Genomic DNA, 18072 nt, shown 5'->3' on the forward strand with positions numbered 1-18072 from the left:
GAAAGGCAAGTGACTAGCTGCTGGAGTCCCTCTTCGGAGTGTGATGTCAAAGCTGCGTCGTCGGCGAAGAGCATCTCACGGATGAGCACCTCTTTGACTTTGGTCTTGGCTCGTAGACGGGCCAGGTTGTAGAGCTTGCCATCGGATCTGGTGTGAATGAAGACACCCTCGCTGCAGTCCTTAAAGGCGTATTGGAGGAGCATGGACAAGAAGATTCCGAACAGCGTAGGCGCGAGGACGCAGCCCTGCTTTACTCCGCTGCTGACTGGGAAGGCCTCAGAGGTTGCGCCGTTGTAGGACACCGTGCTGTGCATGTTGTCGTGAAAGGACATGACCACAGCAAGCAGATGTGGTGGACAGCCAATCTTCCGTAGCAAGCTGAAGAGTCCGCTTCGACTGACCAGATCAAACGCCTTCGTGAGGTCAATAAAGGCGAGGTAGAGTGGTTTATGCTGCTCGTGACACTTCTCCTGCAGCTGGCGTAGGGAGAAGATCATGTCCACTGTTGAGCGGCCAGCTCTGAAGCCACACTGGGACTCTGGGTAGACGCGGGAAGCAAGGGTCTGCAGGCAGGCAAGAGCGACCCGGGCGAATACTTTGCCGACGACGCTGAGGAGAGAGATGCCCCGGTAGTTGTTGCAGTCGCTGCGGTCTCCTTTGTTCTTGTACATGGTGATAATGTTGGCGTCTCTCATATCCTGGGGGATGTAACCCTCCTTCCAGCAGCGACAGAGTAGATGGTGGAGCGGCTGTAGCAGGACTGGTTTCCCGCTCTTTAGGATTTCTGGAGGGATTCCGTCGCTTCCTGGTGCTTTCCCGCAAGCGAGGCGGTCGATGGCTTTGCCGAGCTCTGCCGCAGTAGGTGGGGTGTCTAGCTCCTCCATGACTGGTAGGTCTGGGATGGCTTTAAGAGCAGTGTCTGTTATGGTGTTCTTCGTTGCGTACAGCTCGAGGTAGTGCTCGGTCCACCGCCGCATTTGCTGTTCCTGGTCAGTGATGACCTCACCTGTCTTGGACTTAAGGGGGGCGATCTTGGAGGGGATTGGGCCTGTTGCCTTCTTGATACCCTCATACATTCCTCGTGCGTTGCCTATATCGGCGGCTTCCTGAATGCTTCTGCACAGGTTTAGCCAATAGGTGTTGGCACAGTGGCGGGCGGTCTTCTGGACTTTGTTCCTGGCAGCCCGTAGAGCTTGAAGTGTACTGGGAGTGGGCGTGACCTTGTAAGCCAGTAGGGCCTTCCTCTTAGCCTCGATCACGGGTTCCATTTCTTCCCAGTGAGCCTCGTACCAGTCAGCGTTCTTCCGCTCTTTCTTCCCATAAGCAATAATGGCGGAGTTGTATATGGCGTCGCGGAGACGTGGCCAATTGGATTCGATAATGTCATCTGCCGCCACTCCCTCGCCGAGTGCATCTTCCATCTTGTTGATGAATTGCTGGGTCTTAACTGGGTTGCTGGCACAACTGGTGTTGATGCGTGGGTGACCCTTCATCTTGGAGTGGTGCAACCTCTTCGGCATTATGCGCACCTTGCTTACCACGAGGGCATGGTCCGTGTCGCAGTCTGCACTGTGGTAGCTGCGGGTGAGGAGGGTGCTGCCAATATCCGTTCTTCTGGTGATGACGAGGTCAAGCTGGTGCCAATGGCGGGAGCGGGGGTGCCTCCATGACACCTGGTGGATCTCTTTGCACTTGAAGAATGTGTTTGTCACGCACAGGCCGTGGTGACACAAGAGCTCAAGCAGTCGCTGACCATTCTCATTGATCTTTCCTCTCCCAAAGTTTCCAAGGCAGGTGGGCCAGGCCATGTGGTCGGCTCCTACTCTTGCGTTGAAGTCTCCAAGGAGATAGAGAGCGTTACTTCTGGGAATCTTGGATAACGCTTCGTCCAGTGCATGGTAGAACTGTTCTTTCTCTTCGGTGGTGGCGCAGAGGGTTGGGGCATACGCGCTAAGGATGCTGACTGGGCCGAAAGTTGTTGACAATCGGAGGGTAAGTAATCTCTCTGTGCCTCCTGTGGGTGGCTCTATGGAGTTAACAAGCGTGTTCTTCACAGCGAACCCAACACCGTGCTGTCTTGGTTGGTCCGGAGACTTCCCTTGCCTTGTGTGAGGCACAGCATAATAAATAGCAATAACTTTTTAATTAACTGTTTGTCTAAAAACTGCAACCCAGGGGTTGAATTTCATTAATCACCTCAACATAGGATGTACTTTGGAAAGAAATCACACAGAGGATCTAATTTTTGGGTTATTTAATATAGAATATATTACATGTGAGACACCCCCCCCAATAACAAAAACTAACCGTCATTGCTTAGACTCAAATGGTATAACCTATGAAAATAAGTTTAACTAGATGCTCTTGAAATTGCTACAGGTAGGACGCATTTGTGTACAAATTCATATACAATGCAATACTAATCCATTCTGAGCCCACTATAAGGCCTACAGTAGTGCCATGAACTATTTCTTGCAAATTTATAAGAACATGTTGCAGTATCCTTTCTGACTGATCCCAGAGGGGACGAGAAAGCTGAGCAATTGAAATTAGTGATGTATATTTAGGCAGTCAGTTGATTGGAACGCTGCCCCGAACCAGAAAAAGCTCTACATATGGAAAATACTCGATTAGGGGAGGGGTGCTGAAAAGACACAACACTTTAATAAATAGTTGAGGCTGTCAGTTAACTATTAATGATTTCTCAGTATTTATTGAAACCATCTTAACATAACCAACATAAAAGTGAAAATTGAACTATAAAACCAAGAAGTCTAGTGTTCTCTGCTAAAAACCCTGATTACTGACACAGTTCTTTAAAACCAATCCACATTTTCATATGGCCTGCACAAAACATGAATGACAGCTCTCTGCTTTCTGGACTTCCATGAGTCCTCAGTATGAATTAGGTAATCAAGGATAGTTTATGATTTCTATTATGGACCAGTTCTTTTTGCTTCACTTTAAAATGTTCAATCTATCTTTGGAAAACCCAAAATATGGCTGGAAAATAGTTATGCTCTAAAAACATGAGCTTTATGACAGAAATGGTGAGGTCCATGAGTTAATTAATAGAAATTATGAAATCAAAAGGGAATATGGGATTAAAATAAAGCGCTCTAGAAATGTATTGGTGAAAGCTGTCTTTGTCAATGGAGACCAAATTACTGAGAGGTTTCAAATAAAAATTTTTCTTGCAAAGTCAGCAAGTTATATGTCCAGTGCAGTTTCTTTTTTAAGCCACCTTGCCTTTCTGGACAGGAAAGGGAGTATTTGTTTTGTCTGCCTTTAAATCCTCATGAAAGTCACTCTGGAATCCTCCAAAGAACCTGTGCCATGGGTGAGCCTTGCCTTCGCCCACCTGAGAGAGCTGCTTATGCATGACACATTTCCTAGAGAACGGGCTCTTAGGAAGTGGACTCTCCCTCTAGGGAGAAGAAAGAAAACCTTACCTGGGTAATCATTCTTGTCTATGTCTGAGTCTCCTCGTAAAGTGAAGCCGAAGCCAGAAGGGATAGCCTGCGAGGCCCACATTCCTTGCAAAACTTGGGAAGCCTTGGTGTTTAAGCCACGCTGGTTCCCATTGTAAATGCACACTTTGCCTCTTTGGTCTGGGCCTGCAAAGGGTGCGCCGATGGCAACATCTGCACACAGAGACACATGAGTGTATTTTTTAAATAAAGAAGAATACTTTGAAATACAATTAAGTACAAAGAGCAGTACCATCTAGTCCAAAGGGCTTATTAAATTTCCCATGAAAACTTGTAGTACCACAGCAAGAGTAAATTATTTGTTGTCTTTTATCCATTCAACACAAAAGGTACAATATCAGATACTGAATACGTGCCAAAGGTGCTAATGAATACTAATTTGATGAGAAGGACCTCCTGGGCTATTTTGTTAGAGCAAATTTCTATTCACTCCTTGAACTTCAACTAAGGAAACCCACTATATGCTGGTTCTTAACTTAAAAGGCCCTGAAAATGTATGCAAGATTTTGTATGAGCTTGCATGTTGAGGAGACGGTACTTATAAGACAGTCATAAGTTCCTAACTTAAAGAACCACAACCTTAAACTAAGAATTTAACACTATTTTATTGCAAACATTGAAGTTGTCTTTCAGCTGAAGTTAAAGACCAATTAAAGTTCAGTATCACCCGTACATCACCCATTCAAATTAATTGGAAGGCCATATACTTGCTAATATATGAACATATATTTATTTGTCTTAACCTGGTACATATAGAAGATTCTCTAGTTCTCCTTGAGTCACTATATCCAAATATCAGTTTTAAAAATAACTGCTGCCTTTATTTAGAGCTGTTACATAACACCCTAAATCAACTTGAGAAAATTTCCATGTAACACCTATATTAATCAAAACATATATACATTTTAATTTGCCTTGAGACTTTTGATAGTTTATTAAAAATAAACTATATCACACACACCATTGTGAATATTTCAAAATGCCATGCAACAGGAACACTGAAGGATGACACATAAACAATTTTCATACAGGGTGTAAATTACCATTGTATCCATCTTGATTCAGGTCTCCTAAGTGTGCCAGGGCACTACCAAATCTCCCAAAAACCTCAGTGCCTGTGAGGACCTGCGGATCTTCAAAGAGGAGAGCACTTGCTTGCATATACAGGTAAACTTGACCAACTTCTCTAGGGTTACTCTCAAATTCACGTTCCATAAAGAGAGGAGCCCCAATCAATATGTCATCCATTCTGCAGGGAACAAAGACAGAGGTCAGCACACTGGCAGACATGAGACCTTTGTTGGCACATTTTAAGTCAAGTACATTAGTACATTTCCACTGGTATTTTTCCTTTGGCAAGGGGCATTTTGCAACCAACATCTTTCTTTCATTGTTTTGTTATATCTATGGAATAGAATGCTGCAAGCATTCACATTGAACTTTTTAACTATGCTAAAAGTGATTACATTAAGAAACACAGATATTTCACCCTTTTCAGCTTTGAGTGCATGTCCAGAAACTGTAGATATATGACTAAATAGATTTTTCTAAAAGTGGATTACAGGTTTCCAGAATTTATACGACTATAAATTTAAATTATGAAGTTTTCTTGCAGTAATAAGGTTTAAAACAAATTTGTCCTCCTATTTCCTGTTGTTACCTTCATTTAAATAAAACAGAGACCAGAGAGGTTTATTAGTCCTGGCTAGAAAGATAGAAAATAAGATTTTCATCCCAAAAGAGATTTATAGTTTTTTTTTTTTTTTAAACTGTAGGTATTATAGCAGAAACTAATAAATAATTTTTGAGGTTGGAAAAAATTCAAGAAAAAGACACCTAACCACATTATTTAGAGATAAAGACAACTACCAAAAGAATAAAAATCAAAAATGGTTAAAGGTATTTCCTTCACAGAACCAGATGGATAAAATAAAATAAAACAAAACAAAGCAGAGTCTTCTAAAATATTTAGGGTTTTAAAAACACATACATTATTTTTATTGAAAAAAAATTTAAGAAAAGTCACCTCAACCAAAACTCATAATTTTTTCTGTACTAATGACCTCTACTAACGTTTGTCTGAAGGCACCCCTATCCAGGAAAATGCAATAATGTGAAGAATGATTTCAGAAAGAAATGCAAATCAGCATTTGACTTTTATGACTATGTAGCTTAGGTAATATGTAGAAGTTTGCCAAGTAAACTAATTACTAAAATATTATCATTAATCTAAAAGGCAGGGATAAAGTGGCAACAGTTACTGAGAGCAAAACACCTCTTGTACAGTAATCTGTAAGACATGCCAGCATTACTCTGACCCACTCCTCTTTCCAATTTCTTGTCTTCCTTGTAGTGTTCATCATATTTTTCAGTATGATTCAATAGACATCCTGTGTACTGACTATATTTAACATACTGTGAGAAGTGATTTAAAGAACAATGACTGTTAGGTCAACCCTGTTCCTAATTAACTTAAAAGTGAAGTCAAATTGCTACTCATATAACTATAAACAAGGCACAGCAAGAAAAAGTATGAGTAGTTCGAATTAAATGCTGGAAATTCCAGACCGGGAGAGAGCCAGTACTTGGAGGGTGTTAAGGAAGGCTCGGGGAAGACATGGCATTGAACCTGAGTGGGATTCTGACAGGTAGATCTAGAGGCAGGCTTTGCAGGTAGTTGTGCTATGAGCCAAGTCAAGTGTCCCTGAGTGAAATCAGGGAACAGTGAGTGGTTCAGAAAGCTCCACGCTAGAGGGATGCCTATGATTTTAATTGGAGAAGTAAAACATACAAAGAATTCTTAAAATTCATAATATGAAATAGGAATAATAATATATAACAATAACAAAATATAATGTTACATATAACACTATGTTATTGTTATATAAAATCAATATTATATGAATATAATACATAATATAAACAATAAGAAAACAACCCATTAAAAATCGGGCTAAGATCTGAATAGACACCTCATCAAAGGGGATATACAGATGGCAAATATGCATTTCAAAAGATGCTCAATATCACATATCATTAAAGAACTGGAAATTAAAACAGGTGATACCACTACACACCTCTTAGAATAGCCAAAATCCAAACCACTGACAACACCAAATGCTGATGCATATGTGGAGCAACAAAAACTCGCATTCGTTACTGGTGAGAATAAAATGGTACCGCTACTTTGGAAGACCGTTTGGCAGTTTCTTACAGAACAAAACACTCATACTACATGATCCAGCAATTGCACCAACATGAGTTGAAAACTTATGTCTACACAGAAACCTGTACGTGACTGTTTATAGTAGTTTTATTCATAATTGCAAAAACTTGGAAGCAACCAAGAGGTCTTTCAATAGGGCAGTGGATAAACAAATCGTGTTACAGCCAGACAAATGCTGACAGGTCCAAATGCGGGTGAGGCTGCGGAGCATTAGACACTCTCGTTCATTGCTGGCTGCAATGAAAAATGGCACAGCCACTTTGGAAGGCACTCTGGCAGTTTCTCAACAAGCTAAACAGAGGTTTACCATATAATCCCCTAATCACTCTTTTATGTAATTACCCAAAGAAATTGAAAACATGTTCACACAAAAACCTACAATTGCCCCCAATTGGAAGCATTTAAGATACCCTTCAGTAAGTGAACAGATAAACAGACACTGGTGCATCATACGATGGAATAATTTTCGGCAATAAAAAGAAATGAACTATCAAGCCACAAAACAATATGGAGGAACTTGAAATGTACATTGCTAAGTGGAAGAAGCCAGTCTGTGTGATTCCAAGTTTATGACATTTTGGAAAAGGCAAACCTACAGAGAAAGCATAAAGACCAGTAGCTGGCAGGGGATGGGTGAGTTGAAGGATGAATAGGTGAAGCACAAGACATGTTTAGGGCAATGAAACTATTCTATATGATACTGTGTGTAGGTGCATGATGTTAGGCATTTGGCATAACCCAAAGAGTGTACAACACAGAGTGAACCCTAACGTGCACTATTTAGTTAATAATACATCAATATGGGTTCATCAACTGTAACAAATGTCCCACACCAATGCACCATGTTAATAGGAAAACTGAGGGCAGAGGGGAGAGGGAGTTTGTGTGAACTCTGTACTTCCTGATCAATTTTCCTTTAAACTCAAATCTGCTCTAAAAAACTAAAGTTCTTTAAACAAAGATGATAATTGCAAAAGTAAGTTGAGCACAGATAGCGTGAGTGAGTATAGCATGAATTTTGACGTCATACTGACCTAGACTTAAAATCTGGCTCTTAGTAACTAGTTGTGTCATATTGAACAAGTCACATTACCTCTAAAATGTGGGTAAGATAGAAATAGGCTACTTCATTAGCTACATCACTTAACATCTCTCTGTCATTCTCTCCCTCCAAATGTGCCACAAAGACACAGGTTGTACAATTGTATTTCATAAATGATAGGTATTATGAAGGCATTGGGCTAGCCATTGATGGGAATACACGATGTTTTACATTATAATACAAACAGGAAGAGTTCCTGTTAAACAAGCAAAACGCATTCTTGTTTTCCATCTCCTGCCTTGTAAGAGCCAGAAAGAGGTGAAACATAGCGTTGGGACAGTCTGGGGCCTCAAGGGCTTCTAGAATAGGCTCTCACTGTCTATCCACAGCAGGGGGAGCAACACAGGGATGGAAGAGCACCTTGAGCAGTGACTTCACAAACCTGCAAGAAGGAAGGGAGGCTGTGAAAGGCCCATGGGATAGCTATTATTTTGGTCTCAGATACCAAAACATAAGTCAGATTGCTATACCTAGGTAAAACTTTTTTATTTTGATGTTCCAGATACATTTACTTTTTAAAAATGCCATTGCTTGTAATCCTGTTTTGTTCTAGGCAGAGAGGAGAGCAGGGATTGGGGCCACTGTAGCCCCGGCCTTCCCTTGCAGGAACCTGGTTGTCTTTCTCTGTTGTTATTATTATTGCCGGTATGAAGAGGCATTTATTAAAAACCTGTGTGTGTTGCTATCTTGTAGTTCAAAAACATCTAAAATCACTGGTTCACTATTACAAAGACTGAGTGGGGCTATTTTCTCATTCTATAAAGAAGAAAAAAAAAAATCACATAATTGTTCCCCGAGGGTAAGAACATGACATGGGACTGACACAATTGGCTCACTGCGTTTTTCACTGCCAACGCCTAGTCCCAGAAATGAAAAATTATTTAACTTGTCATTGTTAAAGACCAGCAAATCCAAGAAATTTTTGGATTCTTGGAGTATTATGACAGCACAGATTTATTTTCTTAGAAATACATTTTCCTAGATATGTAAGTTTAAGTCTTCTAAAATGTTCTAAATGACAAAAAAGAGAAAGACATTTGTTCTTAATTTATGATTCTGTTCTCATAAGGCTGAGAGACAATAACTGTCTTGAATTCAATTGGTACAATGTGCCTTACAGAATATTTTGATTGTCGTGTCAATAACTTTTATATTAGCAATACCACTTGAGAGTCACAGTATATATTGTTGTTTAGGCTGCTGTTGTTAAATCTCTATTTACAGTTCATTAGTGTATTGTGAAATCAATTTAATGGGTCTTAAGCAACTTTTTAAAATGAAAAAATATAATAGAAAATGTGGAAGTAAATGAATTACACATAAGGATAAATGTTCCATGAAACTTTTGGTTCAACTGTGTGTGTGTGTACTAGGTTGCAATGTTAAGTGTATTTCTTACTATGGGCCATGAAGCAAAAACAAACAAACAAATAAAACAGTCATTGAAAACTACTGCAGGAGGCTATGTGAGCTATTAGGTTATTTCAAAATGTATTTTTCAACTGCTTTTTTGGAACATATCCAATTCAAGTTTTAAAATATTTATTGGTAAAGATATTTTTCATTGACCTTTTGATAAAGTAGCTGTATTTTATATATATAAAATCACCCAGCCTGTTACTAGCTATACTCTCTTAGGAGGGTACCCAGGCTATTATACACTAAATATATGTATGTGTGAATATATGTGTGTGTGTATGTGTGTGTGTGTGTACAGTATTCCCTCACTTATTGCAGGCATTATGTTCTAGAACACCCCCCCCCCCGCTATAGGTGAAAATCCGCGAAGTAGGAACCTTACATTTATTTTAGTATTTATATACATTTTAAGGCTTTATAAACCCTTCCCACACACTTAAAACCATTCCCAGTCCCTCATTAACCTTTTCCACACTTTTATAAACACTACTTATGTTCTTAAACATATTTTACACTCTTAAACCTACGTAACTCTAACAATATATGCATACAGTACCGCAAAATCCTGCGATATAGCAAAAAATCCGCGATAAATAATTAAATATATTTTTAAAAATCCTGCGATACAGTGAACCGCGATACAGAGAGGGACTACTGTATACATATATTCATATATATGTGAAAAAATAAATAATGATCAGTTTTCACTTAAAATCATATTCTCTGTTTGGGTCACATTAGTGGTTTGAATGAGATCTAAGATGTTACATAAAGGCATTTTATATAATAGGATGTATGTGCTAACTTTCACTTTATTTGACATGCCTGATGTTTAAGCAGTTTTCTTTAAATCTGTGTAGTTTTAACACAGGTTTTATTTGTGTCTTCTTTTATGTCTAAATCCACTCTAAGCTCAATTTTTCATTCTTCATATGTTGTTTGCTGTAGAAACATTATATATGTGTTCCTGAAAAGCAGAGCATAAATAACGATAAAGAGAGGGTGAAGGAACCCACCGATGAGAATCCGTCGGCAGCCGTCCGTCTCGAGAGAGACGATGGTGTAGCTTCTTAAGAGTCTATCTGCACCGCCGAGAATGGCTGTGCAGTCCGACTCGGGAGTGACACAGTATCTGTCTCCTCCCGTGTTGAATCAACATCTTGTGATGACGCTGGAGTGTCCTCTCCAGTGAAGCTGAAGCTACAGAGCCTGGGCAGGGTGATATGGAGGGTCTGCTGTTGCCCATGCAGCAGACCCCCCCTCTCTTCGCAGCTGAAGGGTCCAAGGGAAAGACGGAGTCAATACAGCTTGGCTTCAGGTGCGCCGCAGGAGTTGCCGGTGTTGACTACAACGTCAAACCGCCTTAGGGACTCCGGCTCCGGATTTTCTGTCGGGGTTTACTCCCTTAGCCTTTCCCCTGAAGAGGTATGCCGCAAGGCAGCGGAGGTTTTTTGGAGTCAGAGTTTTCCTTCTCTGATGTGCCCTGACTGGAAGATCGAACCAGCGACACTTAGCTCGCAGGCCGACGCTCAATCCACTGAGCCAAACCAGCCAGGGACACCGATGAGAATATTCAATATGAAAAAGTATGAATTCAAGTGTTCTGCAGCCAAATATTGTTTATATGTTGATTTAATATATAAATTTTCTGTTTCCTTTTCCCCCCAATAGTACATATTACATGCTAATGATCCTGGCTAATTTTTAGAATGTAGTTTTTTTTTTTAAGAGACTGTATACCAGAGTTGATATCTAATCAACTTAATTATTTTATGATTGTCAAGAACTAATATAGCTTATCAATTATATTACAGGTCAGTTTAATTTATAATCTCTTTGCTTTAGTTTTCCAGATTTTCTACTTATTTCAATCATAATGATCTCTCCTGCATGAGAGAACACACTTAGACTAAATCTAGCACCAAAACGTAGTTACCCAAAGCTATTTCCTTTCAAGTAAATATTCTCTAAAATGCTCTCAAGTTGACTAGCTGCTAGGAATCTCTTTAAATTTATTCTTTAGCCACTCTGATGCTAGTAACAGTCCAATGGCTGAAACTGTAGTTCTGTGAATTTCCGAAATAGTGTAAATACTATAAGTTTCAAAAGCCATTAGAAAAAAAAAAGATTTGCTTGCTTGGGCTCAAGATGAAAAATACCATCTCCATTTGTTGTTAAGTTTACCCAGAAATTCCTACCAGAGTTTACATTGACAGGGTTTGTAGCTCTGGCTATTTTAAGATAACTAAACTGAAGTCAATTTCACCAGCTTTGTTTACATTTTCAAAACAGTCACAGGCTTGACAGTATCAACCACCAACCAGTATGCACACAACTGTTTGGTCTAAACTTTTGGAGTCCACACATAATACCTGGAGATTATTTTAAATTAAAAAAATGTGGGGAGAGGTGGACCTGGCCAGGTAGCTCCATTGGTTGGAGCATTGTCCTGCACACTGAAAGGTTGTGGGTTTGATTTCCAGTCAGGGCATATACCGAGGTTGTGTGCTTGAGCCCTTTTCGGGGTGTGTACGGGAGGCAACTGATTGATGTTTTTCTCTCACATCAATGTTTCTCTCTTTCCCTTCCTCTCTCTCTAAAAGCAATAAAAACGTCCTCAGGGGAGGATTAAAAAAAATTGTAAAGGGAAAATTCTTGCATTAGTTAATGACACTGTCTTTTTTCCCTCTGTTGTTGAGACTGGAGGAGCATCTGTAGGAACCTTGCTTTTGTTGTGTAATGGATAGAAAAGCTGACTAAGGCTGTCAGAGAATGTTCACTGCATAACCTCATTCACAACAGTACTGCATCCTCTCTTGGCTGGAGAAAGGAAAGTCTAGATCAATCACACAAAACGTGGGAGTCTTAACTTCTCAACCATAAACAATCAACCAGCTGAGTGATGCTCTTAATCCTTTTCTGAGTCCTGCACAGCATCCACTCAGGTCCAGGGTTTAAAAGGAAAGATGCAGCCCATATACAGAGTGGGGCAAAGGTTAAGTTTACAGCCGTGAGTACTAGAAACAGAGTTTATTCTTGTGGTATTATTTATTAATTATTGTACTATTTTGCATACATACAACTATAAGCCTACTTTTGCCCAACCTTGTATATATGATATGAATTTGGGTAAAAAAATGGGAGTTAAATGTCAAATCCAGTAGTGAACTCTGCTAGGTGAGGAATGCTCACTGATACTTCCTTAATAACTGATAAATTCTAGAAAAGCTAGAAAGGGCTTTGTGATTTTTAAAAAAGTTGTAGGAGTTATATAGACTCTGTAAAATTATTTATGAATCATAACCAATAACTCAGTAAAATGTAGCAGACTAGTGTGGCTTATTTTCAATATAATGGAACAAACTGAATTTTCATATATGCCATGGCCTTATAAACCATTTGCAACTGAATTTTCTATAATCACCAGTTATTTCTAGCATAATTAAAGACAACCTTAAAATTCTTTGGGTGAAATAACTTTGAAATTATGATTTTATATTTTTATAAAGTAGAAGACCTTGCTTATAACAATATTGGAAATTATTAAAATGCACAGTTAATAAGTAGAATGTAGTTTTTTATCAATAGTCAAAATAGAGTAAAACGTTTAAAACATGGATGTTATTCTTCTACCACAACCTTTATTTATATGTCTTCTATGTGTATATGTACATTTAGATCTACAAGCATAGATGTATATAGACTACATCTATACGTTTATGTATATGTATATATAAATATATATATAGGTAGGTAGATAGAATGGTGTGTGTGTGAGTATAATGGAATCTAAAAAACTTGAATTCATAGAAAGTAGAATAGTGGTTGCCAGGGGTAGAGAAGTAGGGGAAATGGGGAGATACTGGTCAAAGGGTACTAAGTTGCAGTTACGTAGGATGAGTAAGTCTAGAGATCTAATGGGCAGCATGGTGACTATAGTTAATGATACTGTATTGTATCCCGGGACTTGGCTAAGAGAGTAGATCTCCGGTGCTCTCTTACCCCCACCCCTCCCCCCCCACAGATCACATAGTTGGATGGAAACAGATGGATCCCATAGATAAAATGTTAATTAACTTGAACACAGTGATCATTTTGCTATGTATATTTATATCAAAACACCATGTTGTACACCTTATGCTTTTATTTAAAAAAATAAAAATAAAAGAGGTTATTAGATTTCTTTAATGACAATTATACTAAATCATCCCACTTCCCATCTTTTAAAAATGAGTCATGCCATCATTTACTCATTTATTTGATTGAAAATTCCTAATACAGATTATAAAATCTTGAAGACTGAAATTATATTTTATAGAACATAATAAATTGTCCTCTGTAGATAGTAAAAAAATAACCACAAAAACTTGTAGGGTATATTAGCTGAAGGTCCAGAAACTAATTGAGACATTTCCCTATTCAGTGTGTGATCTTGGGAAATTCACTTAACTTCTGTGCCTCAGTTTCCTCATGAGTGAATTTTAGGTCATTTCACTGGATTGTAGTACAGATGGTCAGATGTGATTAGGCTTATTACACATGAAGGCACAGAGAGAGGGAAAAATTTTCTGCTAATCATACATGATAAAAATCATGTTGCTTAACAGCAATATTAGGTCCTACAACAGTTTCAGTGGAGAATGAGTTTTCTGCATTTGAAACTGCTAACAAACTGGGGAGACAAAATATATAGATAATGTCCAGGAAAATTTGGAGATAAGGGTTCTCGCTGGCTGCAAATCTGTGGCCTCGGATCTCTGCTGGAGACCTAGTCAGAAAAGAGAGCGGCAGAAGCACTTTCTCCAGACAAGGCCACGTGTGTCTGCATGGAGCCACCATGGAGGCTTAGGAGGAGTCTGTGCCTTCACCAAGGATGAGTGCCCATCTCAAGAGGTGAGGAGACATTGGCTATCACTGTTCCTAGTGGTTTTCAGATTCCCATTCTGGGACCCAGTATAGACCCAGAAATACAGGAACCATGCTTTTCCTGTTTGTGTCTATTTGAAAGCCAACAATACCAAATGATTACTCTAGAAATACAGGTTCCACAGAGATGATGGCAGATTATATCTTCCTTACTGTAAACTCAGACTTCACATGAGCTGCCCACTTCTATTTGAGAAGAAAGGCTCTCAGCGGCTTCTACTGCATACTCCCTTATAACAGGACCTTGAATTGACATAGCATGTAAACAATTAAAAACAGCTAATTATGTACAAACCGAGAATCTAGGGGCACTTTATTTTTTTAAAAAAATAGCAATATTAAGAAAATGGACATATTTTTCAGTGCAATATAAAGAATTTGTGCTAAGTTCATCTGTGTCCCACAAAGTGCTGTGTGGCTCCCGGGGGAGCAGCCCTTGTGCTTGTTTGTGACCATCTGTTGAGAGAAGTGTGTTCTACATGAACCCCGAAGGCCACTGTGGGATTTTCTGTTTTCCCTAAAGAATGGCAATATGCCATGTTTTGGACTCCAGTTCTTCAGTTATTTTCTTTCTAAATTACTAAAAGGCTCTGATAACAAGTGCAGTTCATCCAGGTTGGAAATTGTGAATGGTGGTCCTAACTGTTACCTCCTTTTCACAACTCAGACAGCTCAGGATTAAGGCAACTTAATTTGAAACCCTCTGCTTCCAGGGTGAGATTGACATTCAAACAAACCTTTAAAATCTATCCAGAGTAAAGCCACTTCTACTTCCTGCCACTGCTGTGGCTCCGCCCACACCTCTGTGCTGCCTCACCTGGCTGAGGGCAATGAGCTTCCAGGAGGACTCTTGCCAGGAGACCCAACAGACAGAACATACCTGCTAAGACTGAAGCTGGAGCAAGCAAGCCACTGCCTCACTTAGAACCGTCCAATGGCTCACAAGATGAGGTGTCCTTCTTGGAAACAGACCCATTCAGCTTGAGGCAGAGTCAGGGTGGCAATGTGTAAAGCAGTTTAGAGTAACTGCAGCACTCACAGACCTCCATGCCCCTGCTCCCCACTGTTACCTCTCCCCTCATCTTTGATGCATCACCTCCAATAATTTGAACACTCTTCCCCCAAAATCATTGTGCTTGCCCCCTTACTCCTGTAGGGTCTTTCCTTAACTGTAACCTTAACACCCAGGCCTTCTCTAGCTACTTGATTTAAAATCACATCCCTTCCAATATTCCCCATGCCTTTGTTTTTGTTTTTATAAGTATAATTAATAGACTTTATTTTTTAGAGCAGTTTTAGGTTCAAAGCAAAATTGAGGAGAACAGAGAGTTTCCATATATCTCTTCTCCACCCCACATGCACAGCCACCCCTTTATCAACATCCCCACCAGAGAGGGACATGTGTTACAATCAATGAACCTACACTGACACATTATAATGGCCCAAGTCCATAGCTTACATTCAGGTTCACGCTCGGTGTTGTACATTCTATGAGCTCTTGACAAATGTATGATGACATGGACCCACCAGTGTCGTTATCATACAGAGTAGCTTCACTGCCCTAAAAGTCCTCTGTGCTCCACCTATTCACCCCTTCTTCCTGGCAACCACTAATCTTATTACTGTCTCATAGTTTTGCCTTTTCCAGATTGTCATACAGTTGGAATCATATACTATGTAGCTAGCCTTTCAGATTGGCTTCTTTTACTTAATAATATGCATTTAAGTTTCCTCCATGTCATTTTATGACTTGATAGCACATTTTTTTTTGGCATTAAATAATATTCCATTGTCTGGGTGTAACACAGTTTATTTATACATTCACCTGCTGAAGGACATCTTGGTTGCTTTCAGCCTTTGTATTTATTTCCTACACAATGCTCATCATGATCTAACATATGCTTTACTTGACTTGTTTGTTTTTTGCCTTTAGCTTCCACACCCCTCTCTAACTCTAGTATAAACTTGATGAGGGTAGGGGTTTCTATTTTTCTCTCTGCTATACTGTAGCAGGTAGAACACTGTTAGTGTGTGGTAGATGCTTAAGCAATGTATGTTCAATGAAAGAATAATCTCCAATCATAAGCCACCATATAATGTATAAAGTACATTTCTAGCTATACAAAGGTCACAGCTAATGTCTGACAATGATGAATCTAAAGTGCTTAAGCCAGATCCTGAAACATAGTCTATATTCTTCAAATATTTTCTTTCTACAGAAATGTGAGTTCCATTCACCACTATATTCTGGGCACTGAGAACAATCCCTGGCACACAGTAAGTGCTCCAACAAGATTAACTGGGTGGATAATCATGATGTTCATCTCAATGTATTGGTTTTCTTATTTGGTCATTTGTTTTACCTGTCAGGTGCTTTTAGTGAATCAAAGAGATGCTTAATAACCATTTTTGAAGTCATGGCTTAAACACAAACATAATTTATCATGTTGTTTGGTCCAAGCTCAACTTCAATTTACTACCATAATATAAAAACAATAACATGATTATTTCATGTCCTCCATGGTGTTACCAGTATGTTGGTTAAAGCAATGTCAAGAGAAAAAAATATTTTTGAAAAATACCTCTTATATAAAAATGTTTTATGAATGTATCACTTGCTAAAGGGTGAAAAGAGATGATCAAACACTTCAATGGCTATAGATTTTGAATGGTCAAGGACTATTCAATTCATTAAATTAAAGATAAAACTAAGTAAAATAGTCCTTTTCTAGAAGTAGCAGATGTGGAAAATCTCAGTTAAGTATAAACTAGGATGACAGAATTCTTTAGGAGATGTATCCTCCTGTCCTGAAAAAACAAACAAACAAACAAAAACAAACAAAACTAAAACAAGAGAGTCTCTATCTTGTTGAGCAGGTATGGAAGGATGTATTTCATTAAGGGAAAAATATAACGTTTTCATGGATGAATATAATATATGGTGAGTGAGGAAGTTGTTTTTTTGTTTTTAATTTAAACATAATTTCACATTTTATTAGTTATTTGAATATGCTTTTCTTTTATTTTCTTTTTTTAAATTTTATTTTTTGTTCTTTTAATTACAGTTGTCCCATTTTTCCCCATTGCTCCCCCTCCCCCAGCCCACCCCTTCTCCCACAATCATATCCCTCCCACTGTCCATGTCCATGAGTCATTTATACACATTCCTTGACTAAACCCTTCCCTTATTAACTTACCCATCATTGTTAACATCTGATATTGCAACCGTATATCCAAAATAAGAGGCCATCTGCAAAGGAAAACCATAAGATGATATATTTTATGTTCAGAAACCATTTTTATAGTCATATCTCAATCCCTAAAATATTAATCTAATTGGAGCACATATTTGCATTAAATTCACATACTGTTGAATGTACAGAGAATCTTGGAGTCATTTAGTCTAACTCCTTACCCAATATATAATTTTCCCCTCAATATCTCTGACATCCTCTTGCACACCCTCAGAAGATGTTCAACAATCAGGCCATTCAATTTATGGACTCAATTATTATAATGTTCTTTACTAAAATTCGCCCTTCTATAACTTCTAGTCCTTACACCTACCTAGTTCTGCAGTCTTAAACCTCAGAGAATAAATCTAATTTCACTGTCATATGAGATCTCATATGGAAATATTTTCAGCTGGTATACCATCCTGGCTCCTTTTTCTTAAAGATGCTACATGTGATACCAAAGAGAAGTTGATACCCCATGAGCACATCAACACTCCTTTTAAGTAGTACTTACACTCTGCTTTGGGCTCTTTATATAATTAAAGAATAACAAGGGATTTAATTTGGGGCAATTGCTTCTCAGTACCAATCCATATTGTGTTTATTGCCAAATAAGATTCCTGAGTCTTTTCTGAGTGTAACTAGTGTGCCATAATCTCCCCATGTTCTAGC

At 38.9% G+C, this 18072-nt stretch overlaps 1 protein-coding gene across 1 annotated transcript in view; it reads right to left on the reverse strand.

Moving 5' to 3' along the window:
* ITGA8 (integrin subunit alpha 8) overlaps positions 1 to 18072 on the reverse strand; it is a 176780-nt gene that overhangs the window by 92825 nt on the left and 65883 nt on the right. Inside the window, exons 11-13 of the mRNA XM_090266563.1 lie at positions 17362 to 17414; positions 4535 to 4740; positions 3453 to 3644 (exon numbers count right to left, since the gene is read on the reverse strand). Of these exons, the coding sequence (XP_090122689.1) occupies positions 3453 to 3644; positions 4535 to 4740; positions 17362 to 17414 (451 nt within the window). The remainder of the gene's footprint in view (positions 1 to 3452; positions 3645 to 4534; positions 4741 to 17361; positions 17415 to 18072) is intronic.

This window comes from Furipterus horrens, unplaced genomic scaffold (genome assembly GCF_987537825.1).
Source record: "Furipterus horrens unplaced genomic scaffold, mFurHor1.1.pri manual_scaffold_2, whole genome shotgun sequence".
In the NCBI taxonomy this organism is placed as follows: Eukaryota; Metazoa; Chordata; class Mammalia; order Chiroptera; family Furipteridae; genus Furipterus; species Furipterus horrens.